We start from the raw sequence: 24,084 nt of genomic DNA, 5'->3' as shown, positions 1-24,084 counted from the left end.
GGTCGGACAAGGAGGTCATCAGGAACAGGCCGGGGGTCTTCGGTGGCGGACCCAGGACACTCGCTAACTCGCACGAACCTTTTTCTCCGTTTTCGTTCCGTTTTCTCGGTCTTGGGGGACACGTGGCGCTACGATCGCGTGCGTGGCCGCACGCACAAAGGATTCTGCGAAACGGAGAGTAGTCTCCCGTCATTTCTCCTGCACACGCATCGCAGAGGTTTGCCGTGCTGGTCGGCCATCTTGGTGTCTAGGCACCATTTTCCTTCGAAATCCGACCGCTAAAAATTGTGGAAAATTCGAGATCATTCGATTCGATCGAGATTTCCATCGCGGCGAAATTCCTCCGGCAAAAATCGACCCGGGAACGGGTCTAGCAAGATGGCCGACGAGCCCTTACCGCGTAGGAGGATCGAATTAGGCGCTGGTCCACGCAGAACGCTACAGATCCACGTGTATACAGTCCGCAATTGTGTAGGCGCAACACTCTGTGAACGTCTTTACCAATAAAACTTGTGAAACCCGATACCGTTGTGTTGTGTGAACCACAGGGGGAGAAACTCGAACGAGTTTACTATAGCAATCCGGGGACAGGCTTCGTAGCTAAACGACACTAAACGCCCTTAAACCGCTGCGCTAGTCCGCTGGATCAGTGATCTCGAAACGCAAACTATCATCTATCTTTGCTCCCGAAATATTGAGGACTTTGCGATCGAATTTGGATGATGTCTCTCTCTCTCGATCGATCGATCGATCGATATACGTATCGGTAAGCCGAGGCATCTTGGAACGCACGTTCTTCCGGAGAGATGGTTGAGCAGCTGCGGACCGAGGGGAAGAAGAGCAACGGCTTCGAATAACGAGAGATAAGCACACGATAAGGACGAGATGGAACCGGAGGAGACGGTCGATCCTGTCGCGAATACCGCGGGATTAAGCTCCGCGTGACGACGATCCTGTTTCAAGCGGTTTTCCCTCGTTAACGTCGCGCGGAACCCCCTTTGTCTCCGTAAAGTCGTCGCCGATCCGTTAGCATCCATTTAGTAGGTACGCTACTCGATAGCGGCGCGAACTCTTCAAAATCGAGGAGCGAGGGAAAACTGTAGAAAGTTGAATCTTTCCGGGACGTTTTTTCCTGGTACAGTGAATTCTCGATATATGTCAACGACACGTCAAGTATCGTGCAGCAGGCATATCCGAGCCGTGTTATCGGCATCCGAGGCCTCTCGAGCTTCGTGGCCCCCCACGGGGTATGCCCCGCGATAGCGGGGATAATTGCGCCACGTTTATTGTCGAGGCCTCGGCGACATATATCGAGAAATCACTGGAAATCGCGACAAAATTGTTTAGCTCACTGCACAAACTGCCTATACACCCACGCAACGATAACCGAACTGCGGATTTTGTCTGCGGAAATCGATCACAAAGAACAGAGACGAGTTCAGGGAAATAATACAGGGTGTACAGGAAAAAGTAGTACTGCTTTTTATACGGAACAGAATGGCGTATGTAATTTTGTTTATACTATTTTGTTGGATATGAAGGTGACCTTCAATGTTTTAAAGGGAATGCTGTATATTTTTGTATATCACATGGAAGCGTGTGTCTGGACGAATTCATCCGTATACTGCACAGCGACCTTCGAGATCATGCAAGGTCAGAAATGGAAGAAGTATTTAGAATATTTCATACCAATGTGTTTACAAGTGTTCCTTATTCATACGAATCAAATGATGTTGTCGTTCACATTCAGAGTGTTCACTTCTAGTTTCTTCTAGTTTCTAATCTAGATTAGTAGTATCGCATAGTAATGTATTGTTATTCGGTGGACGAGAACATTTATTAGCAGTGCGATAGAAATAAAAGACGAAGTAAATTGAAATACCTAGAACAATATCCGGACAGAGTGCAACCAAATGAAAATCAGGTTGTTTTGTGTGCCAAGCGTTTGAAGGAAACAGGGTCTTTCCAAAATAAGTGTCATAATCGGAAAAGTCTTCTTTCTGAAGAGAAAAAGTTAGAAGTCCTCTTACATTTTGAAGAAAATCCGACAACCTCCGTACGAAAAGTAGCGTCACATTGCTATGAAATATTCTAAATGTTTCTTCCATTTCTGACCTTGCATGACCTCGAAGGTCACTGTACAATACACGGATGAATTCGTCTAGACACACGCTTTCATGTGATATACAAAAATATGCAGCATTCAAAAAATTCAAGGTCACCTTCATATCCAACAAAATAGTATAAACACAAAAAAATTACACACGCCATTGTGTTGCTACTACTTTTTCTTCTTTCATTTTTTCCTAATATTTACCATTTGCAAGAAAAACGCTGGCTAGTAATAAACGCGAACCTCCTGTATATACTCCCCTTACTTCCGGAAGTGTTGAATAACAATCAACTTTCAGTTCTGTGATAATCAACTTTTGCAATTCAAGGAACAACTCTTGATTCCCCTAATTCTCCTAATGATTCTAGTCTTCGGACTCGTCTGGTCGTTCGCGCAATAAAATCCGCAGTCGACGGGCGAGAAACATTGCGAGAGTGTCGCGATACAATCTGATCGGAGTATCGGCGCGTTTTGTCGCGGATCTTAATCTCGCGCGACAAGACCACAGCTTCAGTCACGCAGAATGATCCCGGCTTCGCTGAAACGTTCATTGAATATCGAGAACGGTATCTATACATATATATCTGTATGTATTTCTATATATATGTATATATATTATATATATTGCTTGTAGAAATAAGAATCGTGTGTCCTATCAAGACCTGCAGCCAGCTCTCTACCAACTCCCAGTGCTCAGGTAACGAAAACCTAAAAACACCTCAGAGAAACCACCGGATATAGTTTCACGTCGGCTCCGCGATCCAACGATCAACGTTAGGGTTGCGCAGCTTCCGTTCGAATCCCCGCGACGAAACGATCGCGGTTGCGATAGAGACAAATCCTAGAAGAAAAATGCACGATGGTGGTGGTCGCAGAAACAAAAACTAATTGCGAAACGCGAACGTCAACGCAACCGGTTATGTTTATCTTTTGCGGTTATGTCGTTTCGCACGGGGGGGGGGTGGGGTCCTCTTGGATATCGTCACGTCCGACCGTGCGTCGCAAAATTTCGCGCGACTTCTCTGTATTTATTTATTATTCTATTGTCGTTTGCGAAAGCTTCGAGCCGGAGAACAGAGTCGTGACTCCGGAGTTTGAATTTTTTGGCAGTTAGAGGTTTAGAGTCCGGCGAATCACGGAGAACGTTCGCGATCTTGGGTCGCAGAGGGAGCTTTTGAAAAATCGTCTCGAACCATATTGGAATATTGTTGGTTATTGCTTTTTCTCTGTAAGAACTCGAGCGACGAGACAGAAACGTCGTCGCGTCTACGGAAAAATCTCGTACCGCCCGAGCAGGCGGCCATTTTGTTTTCGGGCGAAACCGGACGTGGAGATCTGGAGAACGTCGAGTTCTCTCCAGCTCTCGTCGATGCTTGTCCATGCTCGACGACGAACCGGAAGTCGGCGAGAACGAGCGGCGAAGTCGCGAGGACTGGCAGAGGCATCGACGAGGAAACCGGTTCCGAACAGCTTGACCGGAACTGCGCCGCCATGTTGCACTCCCCCGAACCCGGATATGCGTCCTCGGACCCCATTGTACACCGGAAGTCGGCGCAGCTCCGATCAATCCGGAAGGAAACATCATTTTTACCGAGGAAATCGATCCTCGAATGATCGCGTTTCGTTCGACAACCGAGAGAGGAACCTCCTTCGCTTGTCGATCATTCGAGGATCCGGACATTGGAGTCTACGCGATTAAACACGTAGATTAAATGATTGTCTGTACGATCGAATAATTCTATGTACAATGGATTGAGAGATTCGATGGACAAGTTTCGATCGGAGGCAATAGCGTTTGCATTTTTTGAATAGAGACGCGAGAGGCAACTGTTGGAAATGACGCGGCGGATGTTTCGAGACTCCAATGATTTTTGCTCTGGGTATAGTCTTTGGCGTAGGACGTAGAAGTTGAGAAAGATTTCTCGTGTATTGTCAATTAACTGTTGTGCCGTACGATGCGTCGGCATGAGCCCGGATCTATTCTGTTCGTCGATCGGGCCCACCGATCCCCGCGTCTCGTTCGACCGATCGATAATCTCTTGACGATTACAGCACGCCGTCAGGAGATCATCAAGATGACCGAGCAGCTGATCGAGAGCATCAACACCGGCGACTTCGAGGCGTACACGTAAGTCATGGGAAACAAACGTGTGCGTGTATGTGTGTTCATGTTCGAGGGAAGAAAGAAATCGCGTTGTTCTAATCGTGTGAAATGCTTTCAGGAAAATCTGTGATCCACACCTGACCGCGTTCGAACCGGAGGCTCTAGGTAATTTAGTCGAGGGAATGGATTTCCACAAATTTTACTTTGATAATGGTAATTATGACTCATTTGCATTCACCAGCTAATCGCCGACACCGCGTCGCGGCCAACCACTCCGCACCATTTTTCCGTATAAATCCTACGATACTCTGTACAGTGATTTCTTTATATATGTCGCCAAGACCTGGACGATAAACGTCGCGGAATTATCCCCGCTACCGCGAGGTATACCCCGTGAGAGGCCACGAAGCTCGAGAGGCCTTGGACGCCTGACAGTGGTTCAGGATCGTAAAATAGGTGGACAAAATTCATGTCTCTTTCAACCAGGAACCATAACTGTTATAACCAAAAAGAAAAAGTCATGGAGTAACAAGTATTTTATCGACTAAAATCGTATTGGTTACAAATAAGGATTATAAGTAACCGAAAATTTGTTCTCTTCTTGGTAAATGTCGTTGAGAGAAATTCATTCCGATTACTTATAACAGTTATCAATGAGAGAAATTTCATTCACTCGCAATAGTTATTGATAAGAGACATTTATTTCGATCGCTCATTACAGTTATCAATGAGATCAATTTATTTCGATCGCTCATAACAGTTATTGATGAAGGAAATTTGTAATAGTTATTATTAAATAGTAAAACTTTCAAATGGTAGACAATCAATTATATAATGAATTTTGTATTCATATAATTAATTGCTACAATCAAAATTTAATAGTGACAAACATGAGTTTTTCCAAATTTTCTCCTGCCAAATTACACTGCAAATCATCTAACGTTAATTTTAGAGCAGAAAAGGTTCGTTCAACGCTAATCTGAGTTGCAGGCACAGCGTGAATTATGTACGCTAGTTTTTACAAATACGGTAGTCTATATTTCTGATTTTCTCAGTTGAAAAAATTTTGAAAATTTTTTTTTCAGTTTTAGTGTTGTTCTTATGGTCTGTTGATTCGTCTTTTTGTACGAAACCTCCTCAATGAATTTCACAGGCTTGCTTCAGAAAGAGAGTAGACAACTCAGTAATCAAATAAGTAACTAAAATGAATTTTCTCATAAATAATTATTATGAACAAGCGAAATGAACTTCTCTCATTGATAACTGTTGTGAGTGATCGAAATGAACTAATAACTGTTATTTGCAACCAAAAAGTGTAAAAATCGACATTTTTTAATCATTTTGTTCTTCGATTTTTTTTTCCTTCATATTTTGTGTAGATTATCTTAAATTTCAATAACAATCAACTTTTTATTAATGATTTTTGTCGCAGAAAATTTTAGAATAACTGTTATTCTTGGTCCCTGGTTTTATCCGATAAAATTGAAAATTTTGTAATTGATTTAAAACGTAATTTTTGACAAATACTGTTGTATAAACATACCCACGAAACTGTATCATTAAAAAGTTATTGTTAATGAAATGAATGAAAGTTTATATTTCAGAATTCTGTATGAAAGTAATTATAGAGAATGGAACTCTAAAAATTCATTACATGAAATTTCGTTCAATTAGATGTGTTTTTACAAATTTATATAGTTTGTTAACAATTAATAATTATTGAATGAAACAGCTTCTGATTATGGGCTTTATAATATATAAAAATGCACGTAGTGGTAGTTGGGATAAATCCATGTGGTGGTGGGGATAATTCCGCGACGTTTATCAACCAGGCCTTGGCGACATATATAGAGAAATCATTGTATTGTATAAAAGGATCACTGAATTATAATCGATCGATCAGCAATCCTTTGACTTCGCGGAGTAGTGCACATTAGCGTAACCCCGTCGTTTTTTATTTTACGTTTTCGTGTGTATCTCGTGCGGTCGTTGAAGTTTCCGGGCGATCGGTGCACTCGTCGCGACACGAACGAGCACTCAGCTTCTTATTGCACTTTTGACTTCGTTTCTTTCTCTCTACCAACTCTGTGCCAACTGCATTCTGGGCAATCTAAACACGGAACGTATTACGAACAGTTACTTGCACGACGATTTCTCCGCAAAATCGATGCGAGAGGAATCTGCATGGAAATATCCTGCTCGTTCAGTGAGGATAGCAACTTTTTATCGTTTATCGATTACATACTAAGTTTTGCAAGGCTCCGCCGCGTAACCTGTTCCACTGTTATCTTTCTTTCGCTGCTCGTTTCTTCTCGGAGTTTCAAAATTGTTAATGTTTCCCCTCTTGACTACGTTTCCTTTTCGGGCTCTCTCTCTCTCTCTCTCTCTCTCTCTCTCTCTCTCTCTTTTCGGTGCACCGGTTGCGACAGCAGACCCTCGAATAACATGTATTTCCATTTTCAAATCACCAAGCAGTCCTGGGGAAGAACTGCAAGGCCGTGAACACGACGATCCTGAATCCTCACGTGCACCTCCTGGGCGATGATGCTGCGTGCATCGCGTACGTCAGGCTGACACAGTACATGGACAAGTAAGAACAACTTCAAACAGTCTCGAACTCGGTATCTTCGTTCAATTGATGGATCAACTTTTCCAAGAAAAAAGAATTCTTTAACACGTTAAAATGAATGTTTACATTAATATATTCATCGTACCAAATTTGATTAGGATCTATAAAATCCAAGAAAATTGGAGGACCACTCAATATCATACATTTAATTCTTTTTTCAATTTTCATTTCATTAAATAACTTAGTTTGACTTTATGGAATTTTTGAGGTCTCCAGTTTGGCATTCAAAGTGTTAAACGTACACGTCTCTGATATCGTTCTGCGCAAGAAATTGCGCAGAAAGATTGTCTGCAATTATATAACTAACTATCGGTTCAATATATACACAATTTACGCACATAAAACTCAGGAAAATCGTTCGAACGCCAAAATACCGCGGGCTTCTATTTCTTAATTGTCGTACAAGGTTGCAGGAGGTGGCACCCAAAATTTATATGCTCCTCTTCGCAATTGTTTAAACTTTCACATAGAACAAGTCTGATCACTCTCAATCATTTTTTTAAAAACCTTCTCAAAGTTTAAATTGTTAATGATACAGCAGCATTTGAAACTAAGTAAATACTGAAAGTACGCTTATTAATATATATAAAACAATCATTGAAACCTGTTATAGCATGTTGTGTAATCAGTTCTTAGAATAATTAGTTTCACTTTCAATTTCAGAATTTTCTATTGAAAACGTTACCCTCGATTCCACAATTATCTGAAAAGAATAATATTTTGGATGTTGAAGGTTTTTAATTTTATTTTAATTTTTATTTTTTAGTGAAATGATCGCTTTGCTGATGAAATCTTGTTAATGAGACCCCCTCTATACATTACAGACAAGGTGTAGCGCACACTCAGCAGACCGAGGAGAGCCGCGTGTGGCACAAGAGGGACAACAAATGGCAGAACGTGCATTTCCATCGGAGCGCGGTGACGGGACCGTCGCCATTTTCCTTCAGCCACAAGTAAATCGGCGACGAGCCGCGCGTGGGAGGAAGAGTAGAAGCGAGCGGAAGTTGAGGTTGATGTTGAAGTTGTGAAGCAGCAGAAGAGGAGAAGTAGAATCAGGAGCAGAAGAAGAGAAAAAGGGGAAGAAACCTAAGATGAAGAAGAAGACGAAGATGAAGAAGAAAAATGGCCGATGTGTCGGTGGACGCTCGTCGCCTCGACGCGTGGAACAGAACGAACCGTGCAAGAACCTGAACAAAAGCCAATAACAAAGATCACACAGAAAACTCTCTTTCTCACACACGTACACACACCCAGACACACGCAAGCACACACACACACACACACGAACCACACGCGTAACGCGTACGCAAAAAGAAAAAAAAGATTATGCGAGAGAACACACACAGTAGACGCGCGACGAACAAACTCGTACCGGTTAGATAGATCGATATACATACATAAATATACAGTGAACGCGCGCGCGGGTCTCCACGTATATTTATTGGTTCGTCGGTCGACTAAACTCTACACGCTTGCTGCAGCGCCACGGAGAACCGGAAACGCCGCGAGCGAGGTCCGCGAGACCTCGTTCGACCTCCCGAGACTCCACCGGAAGTCCTGCAAGAAGAGGATCCTCTGCAGGATCCGAGAAAATGGGCCACAAGAAGCTGAAGAACTCGTTCTTGCCCTGATCGGTAGAAAGACTATGGTGGGACCTCGACTGTAATCTAGGAAACTCGACCGGAAGGATCTAAAGGCTCAGGTCTAGGAAGGATCTTCAGGAGGATCTAAAGACACAGGTCTAGGAAGGATCTTCAGGAGGATCTATGGCAAGGCTCAGTTCTAGGAAGGATCTTCAGGAGGATCTATGCAAAGGCTCAGGTCTAGGAAGGATCTTCAGGAGTATCTATGAAAAGGCTCAGGTCTAGAAAGAATCTTCAGGAGGATTTATGGAAAGACTCAGGTCTAGACAGAATCTTCAGGAGGATCTATGGCAACGCTCAGGTCTAGAAAGAATCTTCATGGGGTTCTATGAAAAGGCTCAGATCTAGGAAGGATCTTCAGGGGGATCTATGGAAAGGCTCAGGTCTAGAAAGAATCTTCAGGAGGATCTATGGCAAGGTTCGGGTCTAGGAAGGATCTTCGGCAAGCAAAATCACACTGCAACAGCGAGAAGAGAGCCGCCCCTGGCTAGAAAAATAGCTGGAGAGCAAGAGGACATCTTCGGAGCTCCGGACGATCAGGCGATCGATCGTTAAGGATCAGAGGAGCTGGGGGAGGGGGTAGATAGATAAGGATAACCAGCCGTATTGATCGAGGAAGGGGGTGTCGCAATAAAAATGGGGGTTCAAGCTCAGGTAGAAAATCCGACGGTGAAAAGGTGAGACCGATCGATGGAAAAAAGGTAAACCGTGGGCCATAAATGCTCCTTACGATCGGAGGAATGGTGAAATGGTTCCGGATCGTGGGGTGGGGGCATGGTCGAACCGGTGGCGAACGGAAATCGGGGCGGAAAGGTGTTCCAGTCGAGTCGGTGCTGGGCATCGACGCATAGTACGGACCGGAAGTCCGTGGGAAGAGGACCGCGATCGGCGAGATGGCGCCGGCACGTCGGCATCCACGTATAATTTAGTTGGTACGATAGTCGCTGTACAGAACAATCTTCCATGTAACTCTTTTTTGTTTGTTTTTTCTTCGAACTTTTCGTTCTCGTCTCCCGTTACGACGGTACCAAGTTATTCGTGTATTGTCGAGCACGCGCGACACATAGACACAGACACACACACACAAACAGACTCGCGCGCAAACACACACACACAGGCAAACAGAGAAACATACAGGCGTACAGAACACACGTCGAGCAATTTGTTGGTTTAAATCTTGGCGCGCATTGTGGCGTAGATTGTTGGTGAATTGTGCGTGCGACGTCGATGGTGAATTTCACTGGTCACCTGGAAAGTTGTACCTGGTTGTACGAGGCTGTACCTGTGGTCGAACCTGTTCGGATTTGTTGGTGCTGCTGCGCAGCGTTTGCTTCGAGGTATATCGTTAAGAGAAATTGCTAAAGTATTATTCGGTTGCCAAAGCTCATTTCACCACGCAACAGCCTTTAATAGCGTTTTATTCGATTATTCTCTATGGATCTCGTTTGCGATGCGCTGTACGGGGACAGAATACCGCGAGAAAAAGCCCACAACAAGTTCTCTCTGTACAATTGCTGCAACTATAATTCGACTACTCTGTTATTAGTATATATATATATATATATACATATATTTTACTCTATTCTATCGTTAACATAACTATTAGGGGTAAACACGTGACAGGTCGTTCTTCGATGAAACTCGCACTCGTCTTGTTCAACGATCTAGATTCGCGACGGATTTGATTTCCGCAATGAATACTCGAAATTCTATACACGCGGGTCAGACTGTGTATGTTCGTGCGACAGCAACAACTTTCTCTCGCGAGTACAGAGAAGAGCCACAGTCTAGCGACAAATATGTATATCGATCCGGCATTGTTCACACGATCTAAGGAAAAGCAAAACGTTGCTTCTGCCCCTGAGAACGAGCTCGTCTAGCGTCGTCGCGTCGACGCAAAATTTCGCCAACGTCTCGGCACGATCGACTAGATTCCAAAGGGTTGATCATACAGAGGACACACACGTAGACACGAAGAGAGAAAGAGACAGAGAGAGAGAGAGAGAGAGAGACAGAGAGAGAGAGAGAGAGAGAGAGAGAGAGAGTGTGATATGGAGAGAAAATGAGATCGACAGTGAGAGATCTAGAGAAACAGTAGGCGCGCGATCGTCCGAGAAACGGAAGAGCGATCTTCAAACGTTGTTACCTCATCGTGAGAGCCAAGGTGAAAGAAACGTAACACCGACGACAGACAGATGCAGAGTACAGACTCTCTCTCTCTCTTCAAGAAAGAGAGGGTGAGACAGAGAAGGAGAGAAAATGGAGAATGATATAGTGTTCGCAAAGCAACGAACAGATAGAGGAAGCGGGGGGAGAGGGAGAAGAGAGAAAAGAGATCGGTGGTTCTCTGAATGCCTGTCTTCGGAGGAAACCAACGATCCACGAAGAATCGTGGCTTCCCCCGTATATATACACAAATTATATAAATGTATATGTATATATATATATCGATCCGCTTCCGGTGATTGGGAAACTAGATTCGCGAGAGAGGAGAGTCCCCTCTCTCTCTCTCTCTCTCTCTCTCTCTCTCTCTCTCTCTCTCTCTCTCTCTCTCGCTTTATGCTCTCTTTCTCTTTCTCCTCTCTTCTCTTTCTTCGAACCGACCGGAAGCGTGAGACGGGAACCGCGGAGAGCCTGGGCTGGTGATCCGTGATCGAGCAAGTTTTTCGTCGAATTTACCTTCATTAAACACGAGAATAATGAATCTTTCTACACGTTCGTACATCCTCTATTACTAAATATATCGACTTAAACCGGGAGAGAGAGAGAGAGAGAGAGAGAGAGAGAGAGAGAGAGAAAGAGAGAGAGTACGAGAGAGAAAGAGAAGCGCCCAGAAACGGGTGGCTGATTAGGGGAAAGTAGAGAAAATCGGAGCAACATTTTTTGCCATCTTGTTATATAAATATATCTATATATACATATGTAGATATATAGATATATAGATATATAGATATATAGATATATACGTGTATGTTATGATCATGTATATGGGTGCGCGCGCGCGCGCTCGTGATCGCGAAACGGTGCACTTTTCCGTGCAATTTCGTCGCGCTGTTGCATTCTAGTCCACGTATGTCTGTTGTGTGATGCGGTTTCCGGTTCCTGGAGAACCTCTCTCTGCTGCCGCGAAACTGTTGACGCCGAAGAATGCTTTGACGTAGATCTTCGGCGTTCAACCCTCGTTTGCACCGCCCCCATTCAAAATGGATGATTTTCGACTTGTTCTGCGAGCGCGAATCGACTCCTTGCGCTGTATAATGTTCGCAAGATTCAAAAGAAAATCTGCTAAATGTCTTTCTCCACGTGGTTAACCCCTTGCGCTACAATTTATTTTATGATTACAATGATTAGAACTTTTTTGATGCCTATAATCTATAACATATGTCAATACATCTATATTATATGCTATATAATTCTATATAATTTGATTCTATAATCTACTAGGAGAAATAGAGAATTTATATTTATTGTATGTCCACGTGTTCTGCAATGGCTGAATATTGGCTACGATAAAATAGAATTTCAATTTCAATTTAAGGGGAATTGATAATATACATATTTAGAAAGTTCTGTTCGAATTTATATTTATTATATATCCATTCTGTTCGAATTCATATTTATTGTATATCCACGTGTTCTGTAATGGCTGAATATTGGCTACGATAAAATAGAATTTCAATTTCAATTTAAGGGGAATTAATAATATACATATTTAGAAAATTCTGTTCGAATTTATATTTATTGTATATCCATTCGGTTCGAATTTATATTTATTGTATATCCACGTGTTCTGTAATGGCTAAATATTGGCTAAGATAAAATAGAATTTCAACTTCAATTTAAATTCTGTTCAAAGTCTTCGTCACGAGTCTGACTCGATATTATAGTACAAGGGGCTAACACACAGTTATGTGTGTTTCTTTCTTTCTTCACAATCACTTGAATCACTTGAGAGTAATCTGTAGACATTCTTACATTCTTTTCTCCGTGTATATCACGACTGGACTGCGGATCTATATGCAAAATAAAAAATTTCTACCTGAATTGCAACAAACTGGGGTGGATATTTAATTTCCTGCTTGATATGTTTAGTATGTCGAAAATTATATAATAGTATATTTAAATTCTCCAAGTGCTTTTACTGTCTTAAATTAGGCCTACCAATTTTTATCATAAATGCATAAAATTCGCAGTCTAATCGTGACCAACGGAGGTCTAGTCGATTTACCCTTAAAATAAATAGCAGTGCAAGGGGTTGATTTTAGGTGATGCTCTTAATGAATTTGCAGATTACGATTTTCTTTTCGATGTAAGATCAACAGAAAATTTCGAATGGACTGCAAACTCGGGATAGGATAGAGGAGTCCGTGGAACCGGAAGTCGAAGAGACTTCCGGTTTTTCGTAGGCGTGAACGAGTTTTTCCGATTCCGGGAACGCGCGCGCACCGCGACCTACCGCGTATGTATATTGATACAGATACAGAGAGAGAGAGAGAGAAAAAGAAAGAAAGAGAGTGAGTGAGTGAGAGAGAGAGAGAGAGAGAGAGAGAGATTGAGAAAGAAAACGATTTAATATATTGCAGATACTATATTATAAATATAAATATAAACATAAAGAATTAAAACTTAAGGGAAAAAAACAGTTATTTCTACTACTCTAATTCGTCGCTTCTACGTGTGATTGTTGTATAAAAAAACAAAAAAAACGATTACTGATTTATTATCATTGTTATTACACGATTATCATTACACGTTACGAACTACTACTATTACTATATTATTATTATTAATTATTATAAAAGAAAAAGAGAATACAAACGGAGGTGAAAGAGAACAAAACGAAGTCGAACCCGAAGCGACACAGACACACAGACGCGTACACGCACACACACGCATACAAACACACATATACACAGGCTAGGAGAAAAAATATTTAAGGGTTTAACGGGAAAGTGTTCAGAAGCGAAGCGAACTGTTTGGAATAGCGAATACGCAAGATGTATGCGAAAATTGCCGGGGACAAAAAACGAGAAAGTAAGGAAATTGAGAGAGCGTGAGAATGAGCGAGAGTGTGAAAGAGAGAGAGAGAGAGAGAGAGAGAGAGAGAGAAAAAGAGAGAATGTCTAAGAGAAAAAGGAGGCGCTAGAAAAAAATTGTAATCGTTGTGTAAGGGCTACACGAAAATTGTACGACCTTTCTTTTTCCTACGACAAAACAAAAGAAAACAAAGTATTCTTAATCGAGCGTGCGAATGCATGCGACGCAGGACACACGAGAAAACGAGCGGAGAAGAAAAAAAAAACCAAAAAAAATAGAAAGTCTACGATAATAGAGGATGGCAAATAGGCAAAAAAAAAGCGGTGTCTTCGTTATACACGTTTCCGAGCACGAGCGGACACGTAATGGTCCCGCACCAGGATTTAGCAGTTCAGAATCGATATAAGGAACTTTTTTCAAAGTGTTTAGAGGCATCGTCAAGATTGTCTATAAGTGTTTATCGATCATTATTTGGTAGTCCTCGATCGGGCGTAGAAAGAGGAAAGTAGGCTCGAATCACTCTCGACGGTAAGAGTTCGTTATCTAATTGATTGTCTAAACTCATTTACGAATTAAGCTCTCGAACTGCTGAGACGATGTCGGGGGCCATTGACGTCTGGCGCGTGCACGAGGGAACGATGCGCGCCATTTCGGTAACATCCTAATCGATTTGACTAAAGGGAAAACCGAGGTGAGAGACGGTTTATTCTCGCGGAAGCACTCGCTCGCTCGCGCGCGTTATTATTATACGTACGTGTTGTTTCTTATTGGACGAGAGGAGAACAGAGAGAATGCACGAGAGAAAGCGAAAGAGAGAGAGAGAGAGAGAGAGAGAGAGAGAGAGAAAGAGAGAGCGAGAAAGAAAGAAAGAAAGAACGAGAGAAAGAGAGAATTCGAAATGGTTTTTATACGCGGAGGAAACGTATCTCGCTTGCCCGCATCGGATTTTGCTGAAAGTCGTTGTTTTACTGATACAAGAAACGGGTAAACAACCCCCCGTTCTCCAGTTGTCTCTTCGAGCATAATCATAAGCTTTTACGCGTACCGTTATTATGTATAGTAGCGTTAATTGTTCTACAGTCTCCGAGGTTTTCTCACATTCCGTACAAGTCTACCGGGATCCACTAGTCGCGTTAACGAACACGAATCCTCACCTCGTCCCCAGAGAGATCGTTAATTATCCGTTTTACAATCGCTGGAGGCTGCGTTCCGTCTCGTGTTCACCGGAAATCCTGTTCCAAAACCGCGACAGAGCTCTGCAAAACGTCTCGCGTCGTTTCAACGCGCAACAACTATGCAAATTCGCGATACACGATCGTCCGAAATTTTGCAATGTCCGAAAAATGGCCCCAGAATCCTGGTTTTCTACTTGCCGAAACACGCAGGAGCTCGCGGTTCACGTTGCCGGCAGTTTCAATCAGGGACCATAACTGTTATAACGAAAAAGAAAAAAAGTCATGGAGTAACAAATATTTCATCGACTAAAATCGTATTGGTTGCAAATAACGATTACAAGTAACCGAAAACTTTCTCTTTCGTTCGCAAATGTTATCGTTGACAGAAATTCATTTGGATCACTTATAACAGTTATCGGTGAGAGAAATTTATTTCGATCGCTAATAACAGTTATCAATGAGAGAAGTACATTTCGATCACTCACAACTAGACTGTGGATCTTTATGCAAAATAAAAATTTTGCAACAGACTGGAGTGAAATAGAAATTTATATTCTTACCTAATATGTTCAATAGGTTGAAAATAATCTAACAGTATTTTAAAATTCTTCTAATGTTTTTACTGTTTTAAAGTACGCCTACCCATTTTTGTCATAAATGCATAAAATCCGCAGTCTACTCATAACAGTTATCGACGAGAGAAGTTTATTTCGATCGTTCATAACAGTTATCATTGAGAGAAATTTATTTCGATCGCTAATAACAGTTATCGACGAGAGAAGTTCATTTCGGTCGCTCATAACAGTTATTAACGAGAGACATTTATTTCGATCGTTTATAACAGTTATCAATGAGAGAAGTACATTTCGATCACTCACAACTAGACTGTGGATCTTTATGCAAAATAAAAATTTTGCAACAGACTGGGGTGAAATAGAAATTTATATTCTTACCTAATATGTTCAATAGGTTGAAAATAATCTAACAGTATTTTAAAATTCTTCTAATGTTTTTACTGTTTTAAAGTACGCCTACCCATTTTTGTCATAAATGCATAAAATCCGCAGTCTACTCATAACAGTTATCGACGAGAGAAGTTTATTTCGATCGTTCATAACAGTTATCATTGAGATCAATTTATTTCGATCGTTCATAACAGTTATCAATGAGATCAATTTATTTCGATCGTACATAACAGTTATCGATAAGAGAAGTACATTTCGACCACTCGTAACAGTTATCAATGGGAGAAATTTATTTCAGTCGCTCGTAATAGTTGTCGACGATGAGCGATCGAAATAAATTTCTTTCATTGATAACTATTATGAGTGATCAAAATAAACTTGTCTCAGTGACAACTGTTACGAGTGATCAAAATAAACTTGTCTCATTGATAACTGTTATAAGTGATCGAAGTGAACTTCTCTCATTCATAGTTGTTATGAGCGATCGAGATGAACTTCTCTCATCGATAACTGCTTTGAGCAATCGAAACGGTTTTTCTTCATCGGTAGCAGTTATCGAGATGGATCCAAGTTTTTGGACACTAATAACTGTTATTTGTAACCAAAAAGTATGAAAATCGATATTTATAAACATTTTCGAATTTTTTTCTTTATATTTTGTATAGATTATCTTAAATTTCAATAATAATCAAAACTGTTTATTAATGGTTTTTTTGGAATAACCGTTATTTTTGGTCCCTGGTTTCAATTTTGAAGCGAATCGCGAGTATGCGTTGCGACGCGCAGCTCTCGGGCTTGCGCAGATCGCGAGATCGAAAACGAGGCTACTTTCAGCAAGATCTGCTCCGGAAGGAAGCAACGGAGCCGGAAGCACGGATACGCTCGAGGATTAGGTTCAAAGAGGAGATTCAGGGACGGCCGGAGATGCTAGGGAAATTTTGCCTGGATATCAGTTTCCCTGTCTACGGGAAAATACGAGAAAAGAAACCAAAAAAAAAAAAAAAGAAAAAAAAAAGAAGAACACGAGAATAGTAGAGGTGGAGTAAAACGAAGTATTTTTATCGTTCGCTTTTTTCTTCGATATACTCGATCGTTCCCAGTGGTTCAAAGCTGTTGTTAGATAGAAGACAAAAGAGATCACACTAATTTCTACGAAGCTACGTCGCGTCGTTCGACGTGCGGATATATTCTTTGGGTGCCGCGCGCGAGTTTCTATACTTTTTCCCAGCTGACGGTCTCCGCGACTCTTCTTCATTCTTACACTAAACGTGAACGTGTCTCGTCGTAATTGTATATAAGGATCAAGAGGACCTTTCCGTAGCTCGTTTCGACCGTCACGTTGCGAATAGCAAACCAAACAATCAGCGAAACGGAAACGGAGGAAGTCGGGGCGCGCACGCTGCCATGATTCGCCGTCTATTTCCCCTAATCGAACGATTTACAATGAATTTTCGATATATGTCACCAACAGGGGTCTTGCCAGCGTCACGTATCGTCCAGGAGACATACCCAAGCGGGCGGTGTTATGTTTACACTCCTCGACTTCCGAGGCCTCTCGAGCTTCACGGCCCCTCACGGGTTATAATTCCGCGACCTTTATAACCCAGGCCTTGGCGACATATATAGAGAAATCACTGTATTCGAAATTTATCCATTCGGTCGGAATGTCGTTTCGCGTAGTCTCTAAAATCGGTGTTGTCTTCTTCTTCGTTATTTCCGATTTCATCCGATCCATGACCGACAAGAAAGTAGTGTCTCTCCGAGTTCGCGAGGGATCAAAATGGCGGCGAACTCTATCGTCGGAACGGGAAGCGTGCGTGCGCGCCGCCGCTTCGCTATACCGAATTAATTACCAAGTCGACTCGACAGCCTAGAGACTAAAATCGTTCAGAAACCTTTTTGCGAATCGTTCAGGGCGACAGATCGTCTTCTCTCGCAGACAATTACTCGCGAATACTCGGTGACTTTACAAAAACATATTTACCTATATACATACAACCGAACCGAGCGTACATACAGAAAGAGAGAGAGAGAGAGAGAGAGAGAGAGAGAGAGAGAGAGAGAGAGAGAGAAAGATGCATGACCTTCGAAAAGAGCTGGCGTACGCAGGATTATCACTATAATCGAGCAAACTCGATCGACGATTTTTTCTCACAGTGTCACGTTCTCGGACAAACACACCGGTGACCCGATAAAATATCGAAGAAGCGGATTTCGCGTAAACGAAATCGGTGACCGTCTCGCGCGCATAATCGAGAATAATCAAGTTCCTCCATCGAGAGTTCGCATCTCCTCCATTTTTGCAATTCTCCATTTTCCTGGAGTCGCGCGGCGTGGCGATCGTGATCCGGAGCCGCCCCGCGTACGCGAAGTCTCGATCGCTCGGAGAACCTAGAGTACCGATCGAGAGGGCGCCACGGGTCAGATATCTATTGTACATCCCGATCGAGAGGACTCTCGTGTCCCGATCGAGAACAACGAGAGAACAGCTTCGAACGGTTTGGCGAGGAATGGTCGCGAGGCTCTTCCGTATCGTCGATCAACGAGACACGTAGTACTCTATGAACATTTCTTTCTTCCATTTAGCGTTTCGTTAGCTTAAGGACTTACACTAAGATCTTCGGTAGACGTAATTCAAGCTCTCTCACCCTCATCCGATCGATCGGTCGAACCGCGATCGTCCCTCGGCGATCATTCGGTGATCAGATTTTATCGATAAATATATCTATATATATATATACTCTTAATTCTCTCCATCTGTTCGCTGTTCTTATCCATTCGTAAATGCATCGACTCCGCCAGTCTATTTATTACAATTGAATCGACTTAATTTGCCAGAAGCGGTAGCAGCTTCGTTTGTCAATTGATCTCGAATCTCGTTCTATAATTGCACTTTCCTTGCTTGTTTCCTCAAGGACAAACGATCAACTAGCTAATTCTTGGGAAATTGTTGGACTACAGAAGATAAGGTTCTTCGATCATCGATCCTCGATCGGTACTCTCTCGATCCCGCCCTCTTTTAGCTTCGAGAACCCGAGACCACGAGGTCTTCTTTCGACTTCTAAAACCGAACGCGGAAAAACAAAGAGACAACGCGAGAGAGAGAGAGAGAGAGAGAGAGAGGAGGGGAAAGAGGGGAAATCCTCTCCCCTCCACTCCTCTTCTCCCCACTCCTCTCGGCTCGTCTCCGCGTAACTTCGATCCCGCGTCGATGAATTTTTTATCGTTCCGTACCTTTTTGCGAATCCACTTGTACTACGCATAGTTGATAATTAATTGTATCTAGCGTGCGCGTCTCTGTTGGCCGGAGACGGCGCACGCGCGCGCGCGCGATCAGTATCTTTGAGGTACAGCTCGGTTAATTTTGCACGATGCCCCGGTTACCGTCGATCGACGATCTATTAGATCGACGGTTCGCCGCGTCTTCGATCCTCGTTTGGCGCGCGCTCGCGACGACTAAAATTGACAGACCGGACGGAAAGAAAAAAACGATGATCGAACAACGATCAACGAATATACTCTTTACATATCCTCTCCGAGATCGACGAAAGGGACTGGAACGGATGATTCTCGTCGGGATCGATCGAGAAGAAATGAAGATGATCTCGACGGGACGCATACACGTACACGTACACGCAAAACCGGACTGGTAATCGTACGCTACCAGGATTTTTTAAATCTCGCTCTTTTTAGAAGTGACGACGAGCGAGAGCGCACGCGCGCGCGCGCGCGCGTCAAGCGGGTCGAACCTTGACGAATTAAAAAACAAAAGAAACGAAGAAAACGGAAAACACAAAAACGCTGAGAACGCGGTGTTTGTAACCAAAAAAATCCTTTCGAGCTTAATGACGAAGGACGAGGAGATGCTGAAGAGCAACAAGAGCAGAGGAAAAATGGCACCGCCAGAACAGAAGAGAAAACCAGAGACAAAGTTTTCGCGTCCCCTAACAGATAGATACACACGCAAGAGCGAGAGAGAGAAAGGGAGGGAGAGGGAGAGAGAGAGAGAGAGTGTGTATGAGAGAGAATGAGAAAGAGTGAGAAAGAGAGCGAGAGAGAGAGAGAGATGAAATTTGATCAGCGGACGTGCGATCCAACTGTGCCTCGAAACAATCTGAGCGACGTCCCCTCCGAGAACTAAATATTGTAATAGATTGTAAACGTTCACTAACTATTCTTATTGATATTATTGTCATGATTATTACTGTCATCATTATTGATTGTCATTGTTATTGTTACTATGATTACCGTCACCGCGCGTTGGAGGATTTATCCGCGTGGGACTCGCGACCACGATTCGTGTTTTTACTTCTTGAGCGTTGCGATGGCAGAACGGATGGCAGCCACGAGAAACGATAGCGAAAGAGAACGATGGTGCAATTCGTGGACACCCGCTGCGCTCGGAAAACCCGGAGAAATTTGTCCGAACTGACGCTTATCGAGACCGAGAAGAAGTTGATTTATCAATCGTATTTGTCGTCCTACGAAAAAGAACTTTTAACGAAAAGAATCGATTCTCGACGATCTACGGCGAATTCCCGCTATAAGTCACTTGCGCGGTTCCGGCGAGAGACATTTAGACGAAATCCGAGGTTCTCGCCCGAACGTTGCATCTGAAATACACAGTGCACGCTGGAAATGTCACTATCCGTCTATGTGTCATAAATCTGTGACTTATAGAGGGACAGTGACAATAAGGCTGGAGAAAATGTCTTTCTCTGATACAACGTTGCACACCGGGTATATCGGTGTGAGACCAGAAGACCATTACTAATCCAATTACAAAACTTCTTTGTTTTTCATTATTTTTTTTTTTTATGGGACTTTCACCAACATATTCGTGGCATTTTTTTTTTTATTAAAACGAAACGAAATATGATATAATTCCAATGGTATTTACTTGTGTAATGAATAGACTGCGGATTTTGTGCATTTATGACAAGAATGAGTAGTTGCAATTTGAAGCAATGAAGAGATTAAAAATATTTAAGAACATTAATGTGTTCCTGTCAGCTTGTTGACATGATTAAAATAAAAAAGGAATTTTGACGTGGCAACGATCAAAGTTACTTCCCGTTACAATTACATTAACAGAAAATTAAATATGATCCCAATTATATCTCGTTTGGTGCCATTTTAATTAGATAAATGCCACAAATATATTGGTGAAAGTTTCGTAAAAAAATAATTAATGATAAAAAAGTTCAATTTTTTATTTAAAGACCTGAGCTCACGCCAAGCTTTCTTTTTCATACTTTCCATTCTCCTTCGCGTCCGAAACGCAATTATATGGCTTATGAAAATGTTCAAAAAATGCTACAATGTAAAATTCGATCAAATTTAGTACGATTCTTCTTTGTTTTGGATCTGCAGAAACTGTTCCCATGAAAATTCTGCGAATCTTTATACATTTACGGCTTCTGAAAATTTTCAAAAAATGCTATAATATAAAATTCGATCAAATTTAGTACGATTTTTCTTTGTTTTGGATTTGCAGAAGCTGTTCCCATGAAAAATAGGATTTCATTTCATTCTATTTTCTTAAAATTTGTCCACAAAAATTGGACATTACATGAACATCCGCAGTCTGTTCATTACGCAAGTAAATATCATCGGAATGATATCAAATTAACAAGCTGACACCAACACATTAATATTCTTAAATCTCTTCATTGCTTCAAATTGCAACTAATCATTCTTGTCATAAATGCGTAAAACCCGCAGCCTATTACACAAGTAAATATCATTGGAATTATATCAAATTTGGTTTCATTTTAATCAGAAAAATGCGACGAATATGTTAGCGGCAGTCCCATAAAAAGATAATGAAAAACAAAGAAGTTTCGTTATTGGATTAGTAGTGGTCTCACACCGATACACCCGGCCGTGTTATGTTACATTCCTCGGCCCCTCACGGGGTATACCCCTCGGGGTGGTGTGACTAGTTCCACTGACTTTTAAACGCGAGGCTTGCACTGACTTATAACGGGAAGGGCTCCCCTGGTCCTTTCCTCCCTTTTTATCCATTTCTTTCTTTCTCCGAGACCGAGATCCATCTTCCGGGCCCAAGGGGCTCGCACGTGATCGACGACCTCGTTCGACGCTGTGATCTCTGCGGTGGATCTCGAGGTTGGACACTCGAACGGATCTCGAGATTCCCTAAAATCGATAAGGAAATGCGTCACCGCGATTAAAGATAAAGTCTCGCGCGCGTTATCGCTCGGGAATACCGGGAAATCTTCCCCCTCCTCCGTCAAACGAAATTAAATCCGGCGATCAGCGTGTCGCGGCCTTGGACGATCTTCTAGCCTCCTTCTAAAATTATCCGGCGGCGTTTATCGATCGAGATAAACCGCCGCGCCGGTTTTATCGTTCATTCGACTTCGCGGTACGTGTTTACTCGAACTTCTCGGTCGCGAATCGCGTCCTCGGGCAGCTCGCGTGATCGATGATCCACAGGTCCGGTCCGCGAGCGGTGCGCGACGGCTCCGATCCAGAAAAATCTAGACATAACCGGAACACCTTTCGATCCAGACGGGACAGTGAGACATTGGCGGACAGTTCTCTTTGTTTAAAGTTGTTTCTTCGAATTCCTGAGAAACAAGTCGCTCACGACTTTCGTCGGCGCTCAGAGGTAAACAAAAATTGTAATTTCGCGTGAAGATCCAGCGTCCGGCTAGGACGTGTCGATAGATCAATTTTTCCGTGGAATTTATCGGGGAAATTTCTCGATCGGTGGCCAAGTGTAGCCGATTTCCGGTTTCCAGCGGGTGTCGAGGTCCGAAGCGACGGAGATCGACCGCGCGAGGCCGTTTCCGGTCGATCTCGGCTCGATCCTGGATCCCTTGGCGGCAGGGATCGAGCACCGCCGTCGATCCTGCCGATTCCGTAGAGACCGAGAAAGGGAGCGTGTGCCGTGCGCGCTTGAGAGAGAGAGAGAGAGAGAGAGAGAGAGAGAGAGAGAGAGTGTGCGTGAGAGAGTGTGCAAGAGAGAAAGAGAGAACTTGCGAGAGACGAGAGAGAGAGAGAGAAAAAGAGAGATCGAGTGAGAAAGTGTGCGATTATTAAAAGAAAAAAAAATCTCTCATCGGTACATTTAATATAACGCTAATTCATTATTACAGACATTATTGGATTTACGGTAAACGGATAAGCGATTGATTACAATTTTGTCCTAATGTTCAGAGAAATAAAACAAGGAAATACACACACGTCTACGTTCTACACTTTCGGCGACCACCTCCGATCGTTCTTCCTCCTGCGAGCGTTCACGGAAAGGATCAATCGGCGGAACCGATCGATTTAAAGTATTTTTTATCCTGTTCAGATTTTACGTAATTATTTGTCTCTTTTTATTTGTATAGAATTTTTATACTTACCCGATTTTCTGTCTCCGAGACAGTCGGCAGAGTTTCCGCCTTCTCCGAGTCGATCACCTCAGTAAACAATTTGCTTTGAATTTTTCAACAAAATTTGTCTCCAAATTCTTAACCATATGTTTCCGCATTAGGCTCGGTATTTGAGTGGCAAATGGAAGCTAAACCTTGGCTTCGTTCAGCTTCGTCATAGGGGGCAGGTCGGTCGCACTAAGAGAGAACCTAACCTTAATCTGAATGCAAATATCGGGCAAAATCGAAGTATAATACATTTATACATATATTTTATTTTTTGAAACACATTTTTTACGGCGCTTTGTCTTTCAATGTACATTGTGGTGTTCACGCACCACTTTTGCGAACAAGGTCCGCTCTTAGTGCGAGCGACCTGCCCTCTATAACGAGAACCGAACGAAACCAATTTTTGGCTCCAATTTGGCATGGAATTTTGCCTGCAAACCTTACACTCAATTTGCGATCCATCTGCCTCCGAATTTGACTAGGAATTTGTCGGCAAATTTTGGTGCCAAATTCATATAATATGGAGACCAAATTCTGCTTCAAGCAAGGTTTGGTACCAAATGGGCAAGTCTTTTGCTCGCAAAGTGTGGTGCAAACATTACGCTAAATTTGCTAGAAACATTTGGTTAACTGGGACACTTCAAGGATCCATCGATCCTTGTCAGGATCTTGTGAACCGCGAGAGCAGTGTGGGAGGAAACGCTAACCCCTTGCCCTACAGTATCGAGTCATGCTTATGATGAAGATTCTGAACATTAATAAATATGTATGTTATTAACAGACTACGGATGTTTATGCAATTTCCAATTTTTGTAGACAAATTTTAAGATAATAGAATGAAATGAAACAGCCTCTGCAGATCCAAAACAAAGAAAAATCGTGCTAACTTCTATCGAATTTTATGTTATAGCATTTATATTATAAATGTATAAAGATCCGCAGTCTAGTTGTTAACACTAAACCTATCAAACACAAAACATATAAAAGTGAAACGTCTTATAGAAGGGAGAAGATTGAATTT

The 24,084-nt window shown here is 42.5% G+C and overlaps 1 protein-coding gene across 17 annotated transcripts in view; it reads left to right on the top strand.

Annotated features, from left to right (window-relative positions):
• Nucleotides 1–22,873, top strand: part of Camkii (Calcium/calmodulin-dependent protein kinase II) — a 251,592-nt gene extending 228,719 nt beyond the window's left edge. For 6 of the 17 annotated variants that reach the window (XM_076798725.1, XM_076798722.1, XM_076798729.1 and 3 more), the window contains 4 exons: nucleotides 4,166–4,241; nucleotides 4,336–4,430; nucleotides 6,690–6,807; nucleotides 7,671–22,873. In XM_076798725.1, coding sequence (XP_076654840.1) covers nucleotides 4,166–4,241; nucleotides 4,336–4,430; nucleotides 6,690–6,807; nucleotides 7,671–7,803 — 422 coding nt within the window. In that variant the 3' untranslated portion in view covers nucleotides 7,804–22,873. Of the gene's footprint in view, nucleotides 1–2,747; nucleotides 2,811–4,165; nucleotides 4,242–4,335; nucleotides 4,431–6,689; nucleotides 6,808–7,670 lie in introns of all 17 variants that reach the window. The other 11 variants (XM_076798730.1, XM_076798724.1, XM_076798731.1 and 8 more) reach the window with 3 other exon arrangements.
• Nucleotides 22,874–24,084: the final 1,211 nt, after the last annotated feature.

The sequence above is a fragment of the Halictus rubicundus genome, chromosome 13 (genome assembly GCF_050948215.1).
Source record: "Halictus rubicundus isolate RS-2024b chromosome 13, iyHalRubi1_principal, whole genome shotgun sequence".
Lineage (NCBI taxonomy): Eukaryota > Metazoa > Arthropoda > Insecta > Hymenoptera > Halictidae > Halictus > Halictus rubicundus.
The sequence above is the reverse complement of the archived record's forward strand: the minus strand, read 5'-3'. Positions and strand labels throughout refer to the sequence as shown.